The sequence below is a fragment of the Panthera leo genome, chromosome D1 (genome assembly GCF_018350215.1).
Source record: "Panthera leo isolate Ple1 chromosome D1, P.leo_Ple1_pat1.1, whole genome shotgun sequence".
Taxonomy (NCBI): Eukaryota; Metazoa; Chordata; class Mammalia; order Carnivora; family Felidae; genus Panthera; species Panthera leo.
Genome location: NC_056688.1, coordinates 66,339,972 through 66,362,099, shown reverse-complemented (window position 1 = coordinate 66,362,099; position 22,128 = coordinate 66,339,972). Strand labels below are relative to the sequence as shown.

Here is a 22,128-nt window from a genome sequence, read left to right as displayed (position 1 = left end):
AGGGCCAAGTTTTGAAATTTGCCTGGTTGCTACAACATTAAAATATTTCTCATCTGGGGGTGCCTGGGTGGCTCAGTCGGTTGAGCATCTGACTTCGGCTCAGGTCATGATCTCACGGTACGTGGGTTCGAGCCCCGCGTCGGGCTCTGTGCTGACCACTTGCTCAGAGCCCAGAGGCTGCTTCAGATTCTGTGTCTGCTTCTCTCTGCCCTTCCCCTGCTCGCACTCTGTCTCACTCTGTCTCTTCAAAAATAAATAAATGAAAAAAAAATTAAAATTAAAAACATTTCTCATCTAGTACAAACATATTACCAAGGAAAAAGGTAACAAACTAATGATAATGAAAATGAGGGGGAAAGGAACCAACAAAAGGCAGAATAAAACAGATACCACTTACTGAACAATTACTACATGTCAGATACCTGACTTCATTATTGCTAACCCCCCATCAATTCTGCAAGGTATTTATCATCCCTCCAGATGAAGCAATAAAAATTCAGGATGTTTAAAAGTATGTCGCACAGGTAGTGGTGAATTTTTTTTTTAATTTTTTTTTAACATTTATTTATTGTTGAGAGACAGAGAGACAGAGCATGAGCAGGGAGAGGCAGAGAGAGAGGAGACACAGAATCTGAAGCAGGCTCCAGGCTCCCAGCTGACAGCACAGAGCCCGATGCAGGGCTCAAACCCACAAACCATGAGAGCATGACCTGAGCCGAAGTCAGATGCTTAACCAAATGAACCACCCAGGCACCCCGGTAGTAGTGAATTTTAACCAAGGTTTGTGTGACTCTAAAATGTTATCTTGAATAACAGGCTACCTATCTAAGAATATCCAGCTACACAGGCATTTAAATAAAACTAACATACAGCCCAAACCTATACCCAAAGTATAGACAATGTACTTAGATGCCAGCCCAGGACAGGACACATCTCTAGTGGCTTGACCATCAGTATGCTCTTCTAAAACCAATGACTGAAGCCATAAAGTAACAGAATAGACACCCCTTATATCACCACTCCCAACTCCTCCACCCCCGGCCCCCACCACTGAAGAATTCCCTCTACAACATCCTGCAACGTGGTTATCCTACTGTGCTCAAATACTCTGTGGGATGGGCCACTCACTGCTTCAGGAATCAGGCGAGTTCACAATGGGTTCACAAACGGGCACCCTCAATCCTTCGAAAGTTCCACCTCAACTAGGAAGAGCTTTCCCACCCACTATCCCTAGTTCTACACAGGACCATCCACTCCCTCCTTAGATGTCTCCTGGAGCATGATGCCCACAACTGAACACAACACTGCAAATGTGGCCTGGCCAGTGTTTTTTCACTCACTCAGTGTGCGTATATTGTGCACCTTTGTGTGCTTTTCTAGACACTGGGGATACAACAGTGAACAAGACTGGAAAGGCCTATTTCTTCATCCTAGGGGTGAGAGTATGAAGGGGGAATGGACATTTGCAGGTGTTCAGGCTGCCCAGTCGGAATCCCCTCCATGTGTCCAAGGAATCTGCCACAGGAGGCATCTTGATGGGAAGCAGGGCCCACCTCCCACTACATAAGCCACAGGCCCAACCCCTGCCCTCCTGCCCTGTGGCAGCCAGGGCACAGTGGAAGCCCGAGCTGGGCTTGGCTAAGCAGATGCCCTTCCTGCAGCTCCGACCCTGAAGCAACTGATGCAAAGCAGAGATAGTGAAGAATTTATCTTGCCGGTGGCAGCAACAGCCAGGGCTGCATGACAGCAGAAGCAATGGTGACTCCCAACACACAGTGCCAATGCTGACATCAGCGGCATCCTGGGTGGACTCTCCCCTTGGCCTGGTTTGGGCTGTGGTTTGGGCTGCTCAGCTTCCCTTGGTCCATGCCTGTGTTCAGGCCTGGCCACCTGCCTTTCTTTGGAATTGGTGAACTATTCAAGAACCTTTTAATTAACTATTTTATTGCTCTAGGAAATCCCAGTTCATTTCTGTGGTTTCCAAATAAGACCCCTGAACAAAGACTAACTACTCTGTCCCTCCGTTTCCTCATTTATAAAAAAGGGATAGAAACTACATCCACCATCAAAGGTTTGTGGATGCATCAATTGTGATAGTGCATGTAAGGTACCTAGAACTGTGCCGACCACATCTAGGTGCTGGATAAATACCAGCTTGTGTTATTATAGTAGGACTGATACCTCATTTGCTCCGAATACTTCGTATTCACTAACACTACCTGAGAGTGTATGGGGTTTCTGGCAATCGTATCCCAAGAAAGTAATACCATGAATCTTCTCAAAGTCTCCTGGATCCAAGACTCCTGTTGTTACTTTAAAGCTATCTCCTGGGGCACCTGGGTGGCTCAGTTGGTTAAGCATCTGACTTCGGCTCAGGTCATTATCTCCCAGTTCATGAGTTCAAGCCCCGTGTCGGGCTCTGTGCTGACAGCTCAGAGCCTGGAGCCTGCTTTGGATTCTGTGTCTCCCTCTCTCTCTGCCCCTCCCCTGCTCATGCTCTGTCTCACTCTCAAAAATAAAATAAACATTAAAAAAATTTTTTTGAACTATCCTTAGTCTAAAACCATCAGTCTAGCCTGTCAATAGATCTTTTTGAATGCTTATTTTGACATTCTATACATTATACATCTTCCTCATCTGCAAAGGAAATAAAGGAACAGAAACCAACACACTGAGTAACTACCAAATACCAGACATTACACTAAATACTGTGCATGCAGTTCCTCCTCTAATCTTCACAACAACCCTGCAAGGTAGGCAACTATCCATAACTCTATAGATAAGGAACTGAAGGCTCAAAGTGCTGAAGTGACTTTTCAAAAATTACAGCTAGAAAGTACCAGAACTAAGAATCAAACTCAGATCTCACTCCACAGCTTGGTCCCTAATTGCTTTCAAATATATGAAAAAGTAGTATCACATAGAAGAGTGGCCTCTATTAGTAGAACTTGGATCCATTCATTCACAAAATATCCCTTGGTCTCTCACTATGTGCCAGGCACTGCATTAGTTGCTGGGAATACAGACATAACTTAACAGATCTAAAAATGTAGTGGGTAAAAGTTATAATGGGGCAGATTATGGCTAAGCCTCAAGAACTTTCCAATAATTGAGTTCTCCAAATATTAAACAGTTTTCTTCCGAGGTCCCATTTAGAAGACTCTAGACAACCTTCAATATTACACATCAAAATAACAACAACAACTACAATTCAATTAAAATATATATATACAGGGTGGCCTGGATGGCTCAGTCTAGTTAAGCGTCTAACTCTTGATCTCAGCTTAGGTCATGTTCTCACAGTTTGTGGGATAGAGCCCCACATCGGGCTCTGCACAGACAGCACAGAGCCTGCTTGGGATTCTCTCTCTTCCTCTCTCTCTCTGCCTGTCTCTCAAAATAAATAATAAACTTAAAAAAAAAAAAAAAATCATATACCCTAGATGGCTTAAGTCAAAGTTCTTGTATTTAAACAATTTACTACAAAAAATATCTCTGAGGAAACTTCAAACACTGACAGAGAAACGACTAACTTCTAGAAGAATAATGAGATACCAAATATTCTGAGAATGACTTGCTATTGCTTAAAGAAAGGTCAGGAAAGTTAACTAAAAAGCCCTCTACAAACGCCCTCAACCTAAGATTATGATTCAGTTCAGCAGTGCTAGACATAAATGTATTCACTCGGCTCCATGATGCTTTCCTTTGATTTTCAACCCAGGAAGGCCTACCCAGAGGAGTGGGAGCAAGAAGAAAAGCCCCCTCTGACAATCTGACAAAATGTCCCACTGAATCAGGTCCAGCTTCTGTGACTTCAGGAAAGAGGCAAATCCACCTCACCTAATAATGACCAAATTTTATTCATCTCAAGTTCCAAAAACTAAGATGAAAAACAAATTCAGAATTCAGTAAATTTAGTAAAATTCACAAAATGGTCTTTGCACACCAAGTTCTCTAATTTCAACTTACTGGAGCAGAGAAGCATGTATTGGTTATATTTGTATTCCAAAGGTTGAAACCATTTTGCAATTTACTTAAATCAGGTTATACAAAATAATTAGCCCAAGCTTTTTAAATAACAATACTCACGCCTGGCTCCTATCCAAAGATAATTTGATTCAACAAATCCAAGACACTGATTAAAAACTACTATACTAGCTTCAATGACCCAAAATTGTCTCTCACTCAAAACATCACTCATTCTACAAACTCAAAATAATACTTTAATAAATTTCTAGAACAGGGGCGCCTGGATGGCTCAGTTGGTTAAGCATCCGACTCTTGATTTCTGCTCAGGTAGTGACCTCACGGTTCATGAGTTCAAGCCCCGCATTGGATTCTGCACTGACAGTACAGAGCTTTCTCTCCCTCTCGCTCCACCCCTCCCTCACTCGCTTTCTCGCTTTCTCTCTCTCTCTCAAAATAAACAAAAAAAAAGACTTGAGGAGTCTGGGTGGCTCAGTGGGTTGAGCATCCAACTTCAGCTCAGATCATGATCTCACAGTTTGTGGGTTCGAGACCCACTCAGAATTGAGATGAATTCTCAGACACCATGCTAATGTTGTGGGGGTTGGGAGTGGGGGGGACCCTCCATCCCATCACATTAAAATTAAGAACCATAAGAGACATCCCCTGACAAGACATCTCAAAGAAAGCAAATGGGGAAACAAGTTAGAAACTGGAAGAGGGTAGCTCAAAATTTCCCTTTGGGGTCTTTATTCTACTTTGTCCTCCCTGCTGCCATGAAGACCACAAATTGAGAGTTCTCACCTGAGATCATGACTATCATAGATAATAAACCTGACTTTTAAAGCTCTGAGGAAAAGAAGAATCTAGCTTTCAAGAACTTCTAAAACTGAGGTGCCTGGCTGGTTCAGTCAGTAGAGTGTGGGATTCTTGATCTCAGGGTCATGAGTTCAAGCTCTGTATTGGGCACAGAGCTTACCAAAATAAGAAACTTCTAAAACTAAGATTTCAAGTAATAATTATTTAAGGAATGTCACCAATCCTGAATGACCAGATGGAAACTGCTTAATTCCTCATTATCCCTCGAAAGTAGCTGTAACTCTGGCCTGAAACAGACCTCCACACAGTGGCCCTCTCTGGTCTGGAACATGTTGAGGAAGGTTCTCACCAGAGCTGCTCCTGGGTCCATGGACATTCTCATTCTAGACATGGACATTCTCACCAAACAGATCCACCAGACTGCTCTAAAATAGATAGAAGGCCTGTCGATAGCCCCAGAAGCAAGGGCCTTCCAGTGCCATAGATGGAGAATAAACAACTCAACCCGCCCAGCCTCCAAGGTCTCTCCAATCTAGCAGAGACACTCCTCCCTCTTCACCAGAATGTTAGTCATTCCTAGAAATTCCTAGAAAAGTACAAAAAGGCACAGTATACAAACTGATCTGGCACCTGGCCTGAAGCTTCCGCACAGTCTCTTCATCTTGCCGGGCCTGTCTCTCATCCTCGAGAGCCTCCTGCAGCTTTAGGTACATGTCTTCCAGCTCCTGTACTCGCTGCAAATACTGTTCCAGTTCAGAGGACTTCTGAGCAACCTGTTCTTCCATCTGTTGTCTGATCTGATGATATAAAAGGGTCATGTTTAAACTCAGGTTAACTTCACCCTCAGGGAAACTCTCCCACTCCTAACACCACAGCCTACCTTGCAGCTCAGCAGGGTGGGCAGGGCCTTGTCCTTCGCTCCTGGAACTGAAGATGGAGGAAGGAGGGCACCACACCCAGTACCAACACTAAGACCCAAGTCCAGGACACAAAGACACCCCAAGTCCAGGATGCAAAGTACACCCCAGATGCTGTGTTCCTGCCCTCTCTGAGTTTCTATCCCTTCCACTCTACACGTTAAGATTCAAGAGTCAAGAAAAAAATCATTCCCCTGTATAATTTCTCCTTAAATTCCTTTTTGTTATAAAGTCACAACCTCTTTACCCACAATCTTCTCTAAAAGGAATGAACCTCTGTCCAGTCAGAAGAGCCCAAGGGTTACAATAAAGGGGAAAGGAAAAGACAGACCTGCAGAGTCCTTGGTGCTTCCCTGGCTGCCTTGAGGCCCCTCCACTCCTGCCCTAGGGCACCTCCAGTCCTGGGGGGCCTCACGCAACTATGTTAGTGCCCTAACAACTCAATGGTTTCTCCCTTCTGTATTAAAATTTTGAATCTCTGCCTTAAAAATTGAAAGACAAGGACATCCAAATGTAATAGCACACACATTAGTGTATGTGTCTGCGGTTTATAAAATATTCACACTTGCTCACATCATCCTAAGAGTCATGAAAGATCACATGACAATGCCTCCAATTTAAAGAAGAGAAAACTAATGCTCAGAAGAAGGAACAGAGAGGAAAGAAACCCAGATGTTCTGGCTGTGAACACGGCAACTCCTTCGTATCACATCTGCCCCGCTTGTGCACTTTCTCTCATAAAACAAACATGTCTGTTTCAACTCTAAGCAACAAAAAGTTACTTAAAAAAACATCATGAGCAGCTACTTAATGGGCACTGGACTCAGTACCCTCCCACAAATTACAACTCTGTGGAAGAAGACCTGTGTTCTAATTAACTATCTAACCACCTAGGGCAACCTGACTCTTGGATGTCTTGGGGGATGGGAACCTCTAAGATGAATCAGAGCTGCCAAGAACAGCAGACCAGAATTCCTATATTCTCATGATTTCAGAACCACCCCCCCCCCCCACTTTGCTCATTACAGAAGAGAAAGGTCATGAAACCCATGCTTACTTTTCCCCCTAGCTATTTATTTTCCAAGCCAGGCCTTTCTGAGAAGGAAAATAGGATGCTGTTAATAAATATATCAGGATGGCAAGGACTGTCCCAGGCAAACCAAGAGATACAGTCACCCTAATCACAGTAGTTATCACCCTATTCCATGAATTTCTATTCTGGGGTCCTAAAAGCAAGATTTATGTCTTTTACCTTTATATCCTGCCATGATGCCTAGCACATAGAAGGTGCTCAATAAAACCATAATGAACAAACACAGAACTTCCCCCAATAGCCCACTGCATGTCTATATAGCATAGTCCCACTGACAAGATGGCCTCACTCCAGTCTCCCAGGCCTTGACCCCTCCCCCTTCACCCAGAAAGAACCATTGTGAGCTAATGCAGCAGTGTTCCCAGGTTCCCAGCTGTAGCACTCACAAGCTTCTCTCGCTCCAGCTCTGTGCTGAACCTCGCCTGTAGTTCCACTTGAGTCTGAAGGCGTTTCTTTTCTTCTTCTGCTGCACGAGACGCTGCTTCTTCCAGTTTCTATCCAATCAAAACCCACCCACAGAAAAGCAGTAAGTAGGGGCCTCTGGGTGGCTCAGTCAGTTGAGCGTCCAGCTTCGGCTCAGGTCATGATCTCACGGTTCATGAGTTCAAGCCCCGTGTCAGGCTCTGCGCTGACAGCTCAGAGCCTGGAGCCTGTTTCAGATTCTGTCTCCCTCTCGCTCTGCCCTGACCCTGCTTGTGCTCTGTCTCTCTGTCTCTAAAATAAATAAACATTAAAAAAAAAAAAAATTAAAAAAAAAAAAAGAAAAGCAGTATTAGAGTGGAGGTGTATTAGGAAAGAGAAATGGCCACACCTAAGTACATGGGAAAAGCAAAACATTCTTAATGTTCAATCAAGCTAGAATAAAAACCTTTAGATCCACTGGAATTCCATTCCAACAATTTTCCCAGTGAACATACAGAATGAATTAGGTAAATGAATGACTTGTTAAGTCTGAACAACATTTTGCAAAGAAAATTTTGTATAGTCATGGAGTTAAATTCACTTACAAATGCATTCGTGAGGTTCAACATCTATTTCTTCAGCTCCTTCTATAGTTTTGTCATCTCCCACATTACTCCTTTAAAACTTTTTACCAGAGCTTGACTTCCAGAGGGTGGCAGTGAGGAGCTCCATGGACCCATTTCCCAGCAAAACACCCATAACTGGTGAAAATAATTTCAAAAAACCCCCGAAAACAACCATTTAAAGTCTCCAGAAATTAAACCAATTGCATATAGCAAATGGAGAAGATTTATCCAAAAAAATGAGGCAAGCCTAGAAGACCAAAGGGTACCACCTCTACCTGGTGATGGGCTCAGGAAGCAGGGGTATCACACCCAGAAAAGCAGACCACTAGTTTCTGCCACCAGCTCCAGAGCATTGGCACAGAGGTTTGCCTAGGCAGAGATCTGGAGCTCTCCCCAAAAGAAATGACATTATTTAAAACAAACGTGTGGAAGTTCAAACTTAAAGATGCTCTTGAAAACAATGGAGATTTTAAGGAATTAAGAGGAGGCTCATAGCTCCAAAAGACCAACAAACTATAAACCACACACCAGGTGGAAGTTTAACAGAGAGAACCAGTTACAGAAAGTAAAGAGCCCTCATGTAATAGGAGTAAGTCTCAAAGACTACATATGGGCTTGAATTTAAATAATATCAGACTGTGGAGCAAGTTAGGCCCCAAGCCCTTGTTGAAAACAATAGAGCTCTAACAGCTAGATAGGATAGCAACAGAGGCATACAGCTTACCAGAGAGATTAGAGAAAGAAACACACAAAGAGAACCTTAACATCATGGTCACCTCAGGGTATCTAGTACATGCCCAAGGCTGTGCCTCTGATGAAGAAGACCGTCAGAGGCTTCACAGTGTGAAGAAACAGACCTCATTGAAACAGCCTAGCCAAGTCAGGAGACAAATGAATAAGCAACAACAGGCCCCAGGGGGAGGGGAGAAATCTACATCCAGAGTTGCTACAATATATTGTCTAAAATGTCCAGTTTTCCAAATGGAAAGATATTCCATGCTCGTGGGTTGGAAGAAACATTGTTTAAAATGTCCATACCACCCAAAACAATCTACAAATTTAATGTAATCCCTATCAAAATTCCAACAGCATTTTTCACAATACTACAAGAATAATGCTAAAATTTGTATGAAATCACAAAAGAAGTGGTTTGAAAAAGAACAAAACTGAAGGTATCACAATCCCAGATTTCAGGATATACCACACAAAGCTGTAGTAATCAAAACAGTATGGTATTGGCATTAAAAACAGACACAAAGATCAACAAAACAGAACAGGAAACCCAGAAATAAATCCACAATTATATGGTCAATTAATCTAAAACAAAGGAGGCAAGAATATGCAATGGGAAAAAGTCTCTTCAACAAATGGTGTTGGGAAAACTGGACAGCAATATGCCAAAGAATGAAACTGGACCACTTTCTTACACCAAACACAATAATAAACACACAATAGATTAAAGACCTAAATGTGAGACCTGAGACCATAAAAATCGTGGAAGAGAAGGCACAGACAGTAATTTCTCTGACACTGGTCATAGCAACATTTTTCTAGATACGTCTCCTGAAGCAAGGGAAACAAAAGCAAAAATAAACTATTGGGACCACATCAAAATAGAAAGCTTCGGCACAGCACAGGAAACAATCCACAAAACTAAAAGAGAGCCTATTGAATGGGAGAAGATAGTTGCAAATGATATATCTGATAAGTGGCTCATATCCAAAATATATAAAGAACTGACACAACATCCAAAAAAAAAAAAAAGCAAATAATTAATTAAAAATGGGCAGAAGACATGAACAGACATTTCTCCAATGAAAACATACAGATGGTTAACAGACACATGAAAAGATGCTCGACATCACTCATCATCGGGGAAATGAAATCAAAACCAAAATGAAACATCACCTCACACCTGTCAGAATGGTTAAAATAAAAAACACAAGAAACAAGTATTGGCAAGGATGTGGAGGAAAAGGAACCCTTGTGCACTGTTGGTGGGAATGCAAACTGGTGCAGCCACTTTGGAAAAGAGTATGCAGCTTCCTCAGAAACTAAGCACAGAATTACCATGTGATCCAGTAATCACACTACTGGGTATTTACCCAAAGAATACAAAAACACTAAGTCAGAAATATATATGCACATCTCTGTTTATTGCAGCATTATTTACAATAGCAAGATATGGAAACAACCCAAATGCCCATCAACAGATGAATAGATAAAGAAGTGGTATGTGTGTATGCACACATACACACACAATGGAATAGTACTCAGCCATGAAAAAGAATAAATCTTGCCATTTGCAATGTGGATGGATCTAGAGGATCTAGTACAATGGTGGGTAAAATAGAGAAAGACTAATAACATGATTTCAGTTATATGTAAAAATTTAAGAAACAAAACAATGGAAATAAGAGAGAAAAAAAGACTCTTAAATATAGAGAACAAACTGATGGTTACCAGAGAGGAGGTGGGTGGGGGAATGGGTGAAATAGGTGGAAGGGATTAAGAGTACACTCATTGTGATGAGCACTGAGTAATGTGTGGAATTGTTGTTGAATCACTAAACACTTGAAACTAATATGACACTATATGTTAATTATACTGGAACTTAAAAAATAAATTTTTAAAAATAAATATTAAAAGGGGCGCCTGGGTGGCGCAGTCGGTTAAGCGTCCGACTTCAGCCAGGTCACGATCTCGCGGTCCGTGAGTTCGAGCCCCGCGTCGGGCTCTGGGCTGATGGCTCGGAGCCTGGAGCCTGTTTCCGATTCTATGTCTCCCTCTCTCTCTGCCCCTCCCCCGTTCATGCTCTGTCTCTCTCTGTACCAAAAATAAATAAATAAAAAAAAAAAAAAAAAGTTGAAAAAAAATAAATATTAAAAATAATAATAAAATAAAATGTCCAGGGAAAAAAGCGGGCAATAGACTGCCTCTGAAGGGGCCCTGGTGGTGGATTTAGCAAATATTTTATAAAAGTTTTATGTTCAAAGAACTCAAGGAAACCAAGCTTAAGGAAGTAATAGAAGGTATAACAATACCCTATCAAATAGAGATTATCAATAAAAAGATATAAAAATAACCAACTGGAAATTCTGGAGTTGAAAAGCATGATAACTAAAATGAAAACTTCACTAGATGTTTTCACCTTACATATTTGGGCTGCAAGAAGAATCAAAGATCAATTGATAGAAATGCAATTTGAAGAACAGAGAGAAAAAGGAATGAAGAAAAATGAACAGAGCCTCAGAGAAATGTGGGACACTATTAAGCGTACCAACATTCACATAATGAGAGTTTCCAAAGAAGAGGGAAGAGAGAAAGGAACAGGAAAAAATGTTTAAAGAAATAATCGCTGAAAACTTTCCCAATTTGATGGAAAACATTAACTGACACATCCAAGAATTCAACAGATTCTAGGATAAACACAAAGAGATATACACCACACCCATCATAATAAACCTGTAGAAAGACAAAGTAAAAAAGAAAATCCTGAAAGCAACAGGAAAAAAATGATTCATCACACGCAAGAAAACATCAATAAAATTGACAGATGACTTCTCGTCAAAAACACGTAACTAGTTCTGGGCAAAGTACTGTAAACAGAAGTGACACTTCTGAGCTGGAGTAGTTAACTGCCAAACCCTTGAACACTTTTTCCTCTGTTACAGTGATTAGTAAGATTTGAAATAGTAGCTGTTGCATCAGCCTGGATTTCATAATTGTAAGTGTGTATACTCTGCTCCAGCAATCCCATCTCTGAGAATTTATTCTAAACACATACAGTAAAACCTTGGATTGTGAGTAACTTGTTCTGCAGTGTTCCGCAACACAAGCAAACATTTCTAATAAATTTATTGACAAATGAGCAATGTCTTGCAATACAAGTAGTACGTGATGCCAAACATCACATGATCATGAATGAGTCAATGGTTCTTGAAATTCACTTTGAGAAACAAGTGTTCTGTATTACAAGCATGTTTCTGGATCAAATTATGCTCACAAACCAAGGTTTTACTGAATTATTAGAACGTGTATAAAATGATACAGGTACAAAATAATTCCCTGTAGCATTGCCTATTTAATCAAAAGAGTAAAAATAACCCAAATGTTCATCAACAGGGGACTGGCATTGTTTTCTTCTCTTTCTGATAGTCCATTATTAATGTGTATAGATGTTACAGAATTTTGCATATTTTTTATTCTACAACTTTACTGAATTTATTAGTTCTAACAGTTTTTTGATGGAGTTAATAGTTTTTTCTATATATAATATCATGTCATCTGCAAATAGTGACAATTTTACTTCTTACTTTCCAATTTGCAGATCTTTTCTTCTTTTTCTTATCTAATTGCTCTGGCTAGGCCTTCAAATACTATGCTGAATAAAAGTGGTGAGAGTAGGTGTCCTTCTCTTATTCCTGAGCTTAGAGGAAAAGCTTATGATGTTAGGTATGGGCTTTGTATGCATTTATTATTTGAGATACATTCTCCCCACACCTGCTTTGTTGAGAGTCTTTAACATAAGTCAATGTTGAATTTGTCAAATGCTTTTCTGCAAATATTGAGATGATCATATGATTTTTATCTTTCATTTTTATAATGTAGTGTATCATACTTATTAGCAAACAAGATTAAAAAATGTGAAATGAGACATAAAAAAATAAAATACTGGGGGGGGGAAAATAAAAATGTTGAGCTTGAGAATGGGATCAAACTTAAGTTATCAACTTAAAACAGTGTTACAAATATAAGTTGTTATATGTAAGCTTCATGGTAATCACAAGTCTAAAACCTATTTTAAATATGCAAAAGATAAAGAGAAGGGATATAAACATAGCACTAAAAGAAGTCATCAAACCATAAAAGAGGAGAGCAAGAGAAAAAAGGAACAGAGAAGAACTACAAAAACAGCCACAGAACATTTAACAAAATGGCAGCAAGTACCTATCAATAATTAATGTAAATACACTAAACTCTCCAATCAAAAGACAGAGTGACTGAATAGGGTTTAAAAAAAATTTTTTTTAATGTTTGTTTATTTTTGAGAGAGAGACAGAGTGTGAGCAGGGGAGGGGCAGAGAGAGAGACAACACAGAATCCGAATACAAAGCAGGCTCCAAGCTCTGAGCTGTCAGCACAGAGCCTGACATAGGGCTTGAACTCATGAACCACAACAACATGAGTTCAGACACTTAACAGACTGTTAACAGTCAGACACTTAACAGACTGAGCCACCCAGGAGTCCCCAAAAGTATTAAAAAATTCTTTGTGAGTCTATTCAGAGGATATCAGCACAAAGTGTGGCATTTCCATGGACTGCAAAGGGAGAACCCCAACAGAAATGAGGGGGCTTATACTGTGAGCATCTCCCATACTCCAGGGCATAGGTGCTACATAGGAGGACACAAAAGGGTCTCTAATCTTGTCGTTAGCAGGTGTTCACTGATGGAAGGCAGACAGGCTCAAGTGCCCATACACTGGGGACCCACTACCACCCCAGAACCATGATATAACTGAGCAACAAGGTTTCCCAATGAACATCAATTATTCTTGTTGTTTTCTGGTCAATGAAATGTCTTGCCGACCTGAGATCCTCATACTTCCAAGGCTGGAAAAACCAGATTATCTCACTTAGTAACCTAGACACACTTCCTAAGAAAACAATTTACAAAAAAAATCTCTCTAAAATTGCATGAACCTGGTCTTGGTAGAACCAAAGCTTGTAAGTAAGGAAGCTGTGGCTCCTGCAATGAAACAGAGCGCCCTCCCTCAGCCCATTCCCACCTTCCTCACGGTCTCCAGCTCCTGCTGCTTATTTTCGTTGGCAGTCTGGAGCTCCTTCATCTGTCGCTCCAGCTCCTCCTGTTCAGCCAGCAGCTTCTTCCGGAGTTCTTTCCGACGTTGGCGGGCTTCTTTATGTGGTGGGGAGCTGCCCAACTTCAACAGATGGATAGTAGAGTGAATGGCTATAAAAAGTGTAAGATAAAAAACGGAATATACTGTTTATTCTTTGTAAGCCTAACATAAACATGGCACATTGGGAAGAAAACCAGAGACCCAGTGTAGATTCTGATTCTGCCACTGAGAAATGGTGTGACCTTGAGCAAGCCACATAACCTTCCACAGAATCAGTTTCCTCATCTCTAAAATTAAAGAGATGATTTCTAGAGTCCCTTCCAGCTCTAAAATTCCGTAACTGTACATCTGTGCTTAAATAGATACTTGATTCGGGAATATGACACACATTTGAAGAACTTCAAATACTTTCAATTAATTCCCTTCTCTCTATTTCCTCAAAAGGCCAAATAAGAACAAGACATAGTTAGGGTTGAGATTATTAGTTCCTGATATCTGACTTGCTACCTGCTGGGTTTAGTCTGCCCCTTATCTATGCCTTATGAAACCATCTCCTTATACACTCCCTTCCTGAGATGGTAATAATAGCTACCAGTTATTTAATAGTTGCTATATGTATACCTTTTATACGCATTATCTAATTTTTACATATTTTCCTGATTGTTTGAATTATTTAAATTTAATTTTTTGAACAGCTAATACTCTCACATTGTTCAAATTCAAAAGCATAAAAAGATCTACAGGAAAAGTCTCCCTCCTATTCTTATCCCCAAGTACTGGGTTCCCCTCTCCACTTACCAACTAATGTTAACAATTTCTTCTGCATCTTTCCAGAGATATTTTAAGCATATGCAAATAAGGAGGTATATACACCTTCCACCTTCCTTTGACATAATACACCCTTCTGAGCTTTGGTTTTTTTCACTTAATTTATCTTGGAGAGATTTCCATTATCAGTACATCAAACATTAAACATAATGTACCTAACTCCACTGTGTTACTGTACCATAATTTATTCAACCATTTCACAATTAATGGATACTTAGGCTGTTTGCAATCTATCACAAACATTTCTGCAATGATGTGTCTTTTTTAAAATGTGCAAGTATAGGGGCACGTGGGTGGCTCAGTCGGTTAAGCATCCAACTTTAGCTCAGGTCATAATCTCACAGTTTGTGAGTTTGAGCCCCACGTCGGGCTCTGTGCTGAGAGCTCAGAGGCTGGAGCCTGCTTCAGATTCTGTGTCTCCCTCTCTCTCTCTCTCTGCCCCTCCTCCGCTAGCATTCTCTCTCTCTCAAAAATAAGTAAGTATTCTAAAAACATTTTTAATGTGCAAGTATATCTTCATTATCTAATTATTAGCCCTCACAAAAACCTTGAGAGGTAGGTACTATTATCCCTATTCTACAGAAGAGGAAAAACAGCTACAAAATTCCTAACTCAACTCAAGTGACCCAGGAAAGAGGACTTAAACCTAGGTGCACTTGCCTCAAACTCTTTAACCACATCGAAATGACCACAACTTTCAGTATAACAGTATTTTACTTATGTCCAAGAATACCATATTCGGAATCCCTTTTCAAGATTAAAAAAAAAAAAATCTCATTGGAAGGGCTGGGGGGCTCAGTCAGTTAAGCATCCAACTCTTGGTTTCAGCTCAGGTCATAATCTCACAGTTTGTGAGTTAGAGCCCCACGTCCGGCTCTACACTGACAGCGTGGAGCCTGCTTGGGATTCTCCCTCTCCCTCCCTCTCTCTCTCTCTCTCTCTGTCCATCTCCCACTTGTGCTCTCTCTCTCTCTGAAAATAAATAAATAAGCTTTTAAAAAAGTTATTAAATCAAAAGTTTGTGTTCTTGAGATAATTATTTGAAAGTAGTGATTTCTTGTGAAAATAACAAATCTTGAAAATTATTGAAATATTCAAAAGCAACTGTATTATTCCTGTTTTCTGTATTATTAAAAATTCATGATGATCACTTTAAAATTCTTCATAGTCCTTAAAATGGGAAATTCCATTATCTTTAAATAATAAAAGTAAAAAAAAGAAACCCTAAAATGTATAGTTTATAATTTTCCCACAAGTTCATTATACAAATGAAATTGATGAAAAATTTGGGACTTCCTTTCACTTTATTTTTCTTTCAGTTACTATGCTGCATGTAGAAATAACTACAATGAGGGAACAATGCCTCATGAGATTAAAATGAGATTTAAAAATACAAAGTCAGAGCTCTCAAGTTATATCATGACAAATAATAAAAATTGCCTTACCCTGAATCCACTCCTGTTTCTTCTTCTTATCTGAGGCACTGATTTCAAAGGTTTTATCAAAACATTTTATGAGAAAAAGGCATTTCTTCCCATCTTTGTCAGGTAAGGACTAACAAGGAAAGCAAAATTAGTTATTTTTAATTTTATTTCTAAGCATTGAAATTAAGTTCAATCTTAACTATTTACACAAATCTTGCTGAAATTCAACATCAATAAAAAAAGTCCATAAGAGCATATTTCTAATTTACAAAATACTGTCCTCTAGGCAACATTACCTATGGTAATAAATAACCCTGATTAGCATACTTCATCTGGACTAGGAGAACCACCAACACCTGATAGGGACACTATGCTTTGGCACAATGACTCTTGTACGTGAGCACATCCTTTATAGGAACCCTGGAAGGTATACCCACGTATTGACTCCAATGGGCTATGAGACTTCTAAGCCAGGGTGATTCCCACATCTGCCTAATGCAGATCCACTCTCTTTGACCTGGGATGTTAGTGCTAGCAAGCTGTAGCTCCTCTCCTATATCCTTATAAGTAGACTGGTATGGCCTATGATAATCTCGTGAGTATCCATGTGTAGTTGAATCTAAGAAGACCACTTAGTGGGCAGTGCAAACCCAGAGGCATTAATATATCTATACTATTTCATCCATCAAAATACACTGTCATTTATGAGTGAGATGTTAGGTATTTTAAATGTTCTTCAAGAAATACAAATATGGTGATAGTTTAGATATAAATTAAAAACTCAAAATTACTGTTCTTGAAGACTTCACTTCTTTACCGAATTAATATCTGGGAATAAAGTGTACTGAAAGTCACCCAAAATACTCAAAGGTAATGCTCCCATTTTCATTAGTTTTATTTACTATACTCAAAATGGCCCAGATGTCATGGTATATTCATGATTTCAAACACTGTCTTACTGAATAATTTTGTGCTTTCTTTTTTATGACTCCATTTTATTCAATAAGTGATTCCTTAAATGTACAAACAAATCTGATTTAATCCCTATACTTTTTCCATGAGATAGAAGATAAATTCACATTATAAAAAACTTTTGTCAGGTATCTCTGGTTTTTGGTTCAGAAACTATGGCAACTGTATGCCTATGTTATTTTAGAAATGTAAATTTTAAGATTCTTTCAAGACTCTGAAGTCTAGAAGGAATATAAAACACTTGGGCAGCAGGGGGCAGCAACAGAAAGAAGTAACAGTAGACTGACCTCCACACAGCAGTTTTCATCCAAGAGAATGTCTCCTTTCTTATCTTTCAGATCTTCACCCACATAATAAGAAATTATGTTGGGTTTTAGTACAAACCAGCGTTCAGTCCAGTTTTTCCGTCTATGGCCTTTTTTCATCATGTAACCCTATGAAAGATTAAATTTTATATAAATACCTGTTCTTTTTCTTATAAGAGCTGATATATCTTCCTGAATACATGAATATCAGTGGTTCTTGACCTCTGGAGATCATGAACCCACTGAGGATCTATGAAGGCCAGGGGCACTATACCCAGTCAAATTCATGCTAATACATGCACACAAAAGTTTACACAGAATTCTGGGCATGCAGAGACAACCCCTCTAACTCCACCCCATGCTACATACAGAGAGTAGCCTTAGGACTCCTGGTGCTAAAAACATTGTGATTTTTTAAAATTCCTTATCTTTTAGGGATACCTATTGAAATATTTATAGATAAAATGAAATATCTGGGATTTGTTTCAAGATACAGGAGAGGCAAAAGTAGGAGGGTAGGATTAACTATGTGTTGGTAGTTACTGGGGCTGGGTGAATGGTATATGAGGGTTCATTATACTATTCTGTCCATTCTGATTAACACACACACACACACACACACACACACAAAAACCCTAACAGTGATTCTCAGCAAACTAAAACCTCAATCAATGAAAATATTAAAGTTGGCCGAATATATCTTTCAACCAATCACCTTCTGGCACCAACCTACCCTTCCTACCTGACTTCTCACTATTCTGGAGGATGAACTCCTCCAGATGAGCAGAAAGAAAAAGAACTGGACCAAGTAGTTAGGATTCTGGCTTCTACACTTTCACTTCTATACTTTCTTCCCACAAATCAGTCACAAAGGTATATAACTCATATTTTTACTTCAGCAAAATTATAATTATAGGCCAAAGCCCTTCAGGGTTGTCTGAGAATAGATGAATTTTAAATAGTAAATGTACAAGTGCTGATACCCTATAGCAGACTATTCATTATCATTATATAATATTAGCTTGACTGTATCATTTGGTTATTATACCAAGTTCTAATCATATTACTTGTTCAGCTTCCTCATCCTTGGACATTTAAGCAAAAGCTATCTCATATTGAAATTCATCTGTAGTCCAATTATCCTGCCATCCTGGTGGGCCTAGAAGTCCTCTTTGGACACAGACCATGTCTCACATCTCTTTGTAGCACCAAAAACCTATACAAATGAAACCTCAATTAATGTTTCTTGATGGGTTCAATTAGGGAAAAAGAGCAAAGACACAACTTCACCTACTGAGCAAATAAAGGACCAAAGTAAGGAAATCCCAAATTGGAATTATTATTCAGTATAATAATGTAAAAAATATGAAAGAGCCGCTAAAAAGAAAAACATGTAAATTCTATTTAACAATCATTAAGCATTCCATATTTATATCAGATGCTATGTAGGTCATAATCTAACAAGATAAATGCAACTTTGCTATATAAAGGTATTTACTCTAAAAATAAGGATATTTCTCTAATTTTATAAAAATATATAGGGGTGTCAGGGTGGGTCAGTCGGCTAAGCGTCTGACTTCAGCTCGGGTCACGATCCCACAGTTTGTGAGTTCGAGCCCTGCATCAGGCTCTCTGCTGTCAGTACAGAGCCCACTTCAGATCCTCCGTCCCCCTCTCTCTCTGCCCCTACCCAGCTGGTTCTCTCTCTCTCTCAAAATAAAGAAATAAACTTAAAAAAATAATTAAAAAATTAAAATATGTAATCATATGCATACATTCATGTATAGAATCTAGTAGTAAATCCAATCAACAAGAAAGGAATAAAGAATAAAATAAAATTTACAGGAATCCCACAATCCAGGAGTAATCACTTTTAACATTTTGGTGAGCATCCTTCCAGATAGCCCTACACATATATATCACATTACATGAAAGGGATTACAATATACTTCCTGTTCAACAACCTGTTTTTTTTTTTTCTCTGAACAACATGCCATGAGGATCTCTCAGATCAACAAGTATGGATGTACACGTGACATGAAAGTACTTTAAAGACAGTTTGGAAATGTGGTCATTTAAACAATTCTTTCAAAATAGCAACTTCCCAATGCTTAAGTATACTTCAAAATTGTATCAGTAATTTTTCTTTAAGCCTAATACAAGACTGGGAAAATAAGAAACTTTATTCTTGTTCTAAATCAGTATAAAGGTATAAATGACTTATACTCAAATGAAAATGTCTTATTTCAAACATGTCAAAGTCTAAAGGTAAGGAGAAACACAGTGTTCCAGGACTCTTACCTGTTTCAACACATCTAATATAAGCTCATTAAAGACTTCATTAATTGCCATGGACACCGTCTGCCGATCCATGCCTTTGCTAAACTGTCCATTTCCAATAAGTTCAATCAGTTCCCACACAGAAAGACCATCTTTACTGTCATCAAAGTTGATTTTATAATGTTCAAATTGTTCCTGTTGCCAACCTCCTCCCATAGCTTCTGTAAGTTTCTTAAGCAGGTATTCAATCTATAAAAAGAAAAATTTTTAATTATTAATTCCTAGTAAAAAAAATAATAACTTTTAAACTTAGGTATGTATCTATGTTATTTACACTGATAAGGTCAACTTAGGAAATGTTCCTTTTTAGTTTCAAAATTGTATCTTTAAAAAATCATGATATTATCAGAGGAAAGGTATAGATAAAATGCCACTAGTCCTGTATTAACCTTATAGAATAAGGACCAAAAACTGAGGGGCACCTGGGTGGCTTAGTTGGTTAAGCATCCAACTTTGGCTCAAGTCATGATCTCACAGTTCATGAGTTTGAACCCCCAAGTCGAGCTCTGTGCTGACAGCTCAGAGCCTGGAGCCTACTTCAGATTCTGTGTCTCCCTCTCTCGCTGCCCCTCCCCCACTCGTGCTCTGTCTCTCTTGCTCTCTCAAAAATAAAATAAACATTACAAAAAATTTTTTTGAAGGAATCAAAAACTTACAACCCTCTAATAGTATAGTATATTTGTATACTATAGCAGAACTAAAGCAAACTGTACACATACACTTAATTGATGTGGTTTGACTACTCTCTGTTGGATAAATAACTTAAATATATCAGAATATCGATCTTACTGAATTAATATGCAAGTACTAATTAAATAAGCATCTCAAATTAGTATTTACAACTTAGTCTCCAATTTATAAATTTCCCACGTAAGCCAATTATTTGAAATTTATGATGCTTCCTCCCATTATAACATTGACAATGTTGGAAACAATGGCCAAATTCCTACCCTGGGCTGAAAAAGCTTATTAAATCCTGAAAAACATACCTTTGTGTAGAACAGTAGAAAATATTGCTATTCAAATAACAGCAGGTAAACAAAACAGGCAATAATACTCACTGAATGAGAAACTGCTATCTTCTGGAAAGCCTGGGTTTCCTACAATGCTATCAAATTCAACACATCCAAAAATGAATGCGTCACCTCTACCTTCCAAATGGCTTTCCCTTCTATTATTGATTTCAGCTGGGAACAACACCATTCACCCATGTCAATCCTTGTTCCCTATTCCTTTATTCCAAATCAGTGATAAAATCCTACTGTTTCACTTCCCCAGATCAGTGCTTTTCAAACTGCAGGTTATAACCCAATATAAAATCAACTTATTACATAGTCACCAGCATCTTCTTTAATTGAATGAAAGTATTTGAGTTTACTCACAATAAAGACAAATGTTTTGTGGTTAGTTTGGTGTTGTGGGTATGCCTATGTGTGCTGGTCATGAAGTAATATCTTCCTATGGGTTATAGTCAAGAGAGAATGAAAAACTTTTTCCCAGACAATTCTCAAACCCATCCCCTCCTACTCCATCTACCTTGTTCAGGCCTCCCAGTTGGTATCCTTGCCTCCAGCATTGCTCCCTTGTATCTATATTCTGCCAGAGAAATTTTTTCAAAACATAACCTGAGCCTATCACCTCTCTCTCTATTTTTTTTAATGTTTATTTATTTATTTTTGAGAAAGAGAGATAGAGAGTGAGCAGGGGAGGAGCAGAGAGAGAGAGAGACAGAGAGAGAGAGAGAGAGAGAGAGAGAGAGAGAATCCCAAGCAGGCTCCGTGCTGTCAGCAAGAACCCAATGCAGGGCTCAAACTCATGAACCGTGAGATCACGACATGAGCTGAAACCAAGCGCTGGATGCTTAACCAACTGAGCCACCCAGGCACCCCTCACCTCCCTCTTTAAATCCTGTCCTGGTTCTCAAAGATAAAGGCCACGTTTTCCTGTGTCCCTTGGTGACCACCATTCCTCCCTCCCATTTACTATCTCTAACATGTCCACTATGCCCACTGCAGATTTTACACACTTCACTAATACCACAGATGAGGGGTCTCAAGCTTCTTCTGTAAAGGGTTAGGTAGTAAATATTTGAGGCTTTGTGCATTTCTATTATAAGTTACTCTTTGTCTGGGTTTGTTTGTTTTTTACAATGCTTTAAAAATGTAAAAACTCTTCTTAGCACATGGGCTAAACAAAAACAGGCTACGGGCTACATTCAGCAGTGAGCCATAGCCATAGTTTGCCAATACCTGTCATAGATTATAAATTTACCCATTTAACATACTTTTTTATGCTTCTATGCCTTTCCCCACCCTGTCCTCTCTGTCTTGAATATCTCTCCTCATTTCTGCATCAAGCTAAATGGTATTCGTTCAAATTCTGTATTGTCTAGGATATTCCTATTCAAAGTGAGGTGTGAACAGCAGCATCAGCATCACCTAGGTTGTTAGAAATGAAGAACCTTGGACCCCACCAAAGACCCAAAAATCAAAATCTGCATTTTAACAAGAACCCAGGTACTTCCATATGCACATTAAAGTTTGAGAAAGCACTACTCTAGTAAAACTGCTCTGA

At 39.2% G+C, this 22,128-nt stretch overlaps 1 protein-coding gene across 2 annotated transcripts in view; it reads right to left on the bottom strand.

Annotated features, from left to right (window-relative positions):
• The window catches only part of SWAP70 (switching B cell complex subunit SWAP70), a 77,608-nt gene that overhangs the window by 2,574 nt on the left and 52,906 nt on the right, over positions 1-22,128 (bottom strand). For both annotated transcript variants that reach the window (XM_042904178.1, XM_042904179.1), the window contains exons 4-9: positions 19,516-19,743; positions 17,197-17,343; positions 15,959-16,067; positions 13,614-13,795; positions 7,182-7,289; positions 5,416-5,582 (exon numbers count right to left, since the gene is read on the bottom strand). In XM_042904178.1, the coding sequence (XP_042760112.1) occupies positions 5,416-5,582; positions 7,182-7,289; positions 13,614-13,795; positions 15,959-16,067; positions 17,197-17,343; positions 19,516-19,743 (941 nt within the window). The remainder of the gene's footprint in view (positions 1-5,415; positions 5,583-7,181; positions 7,290-13,613; positions 13,796-15,958; positions 16,068-17,196; positions 17,344-19,515; positions 19,744-22,128) is intronic.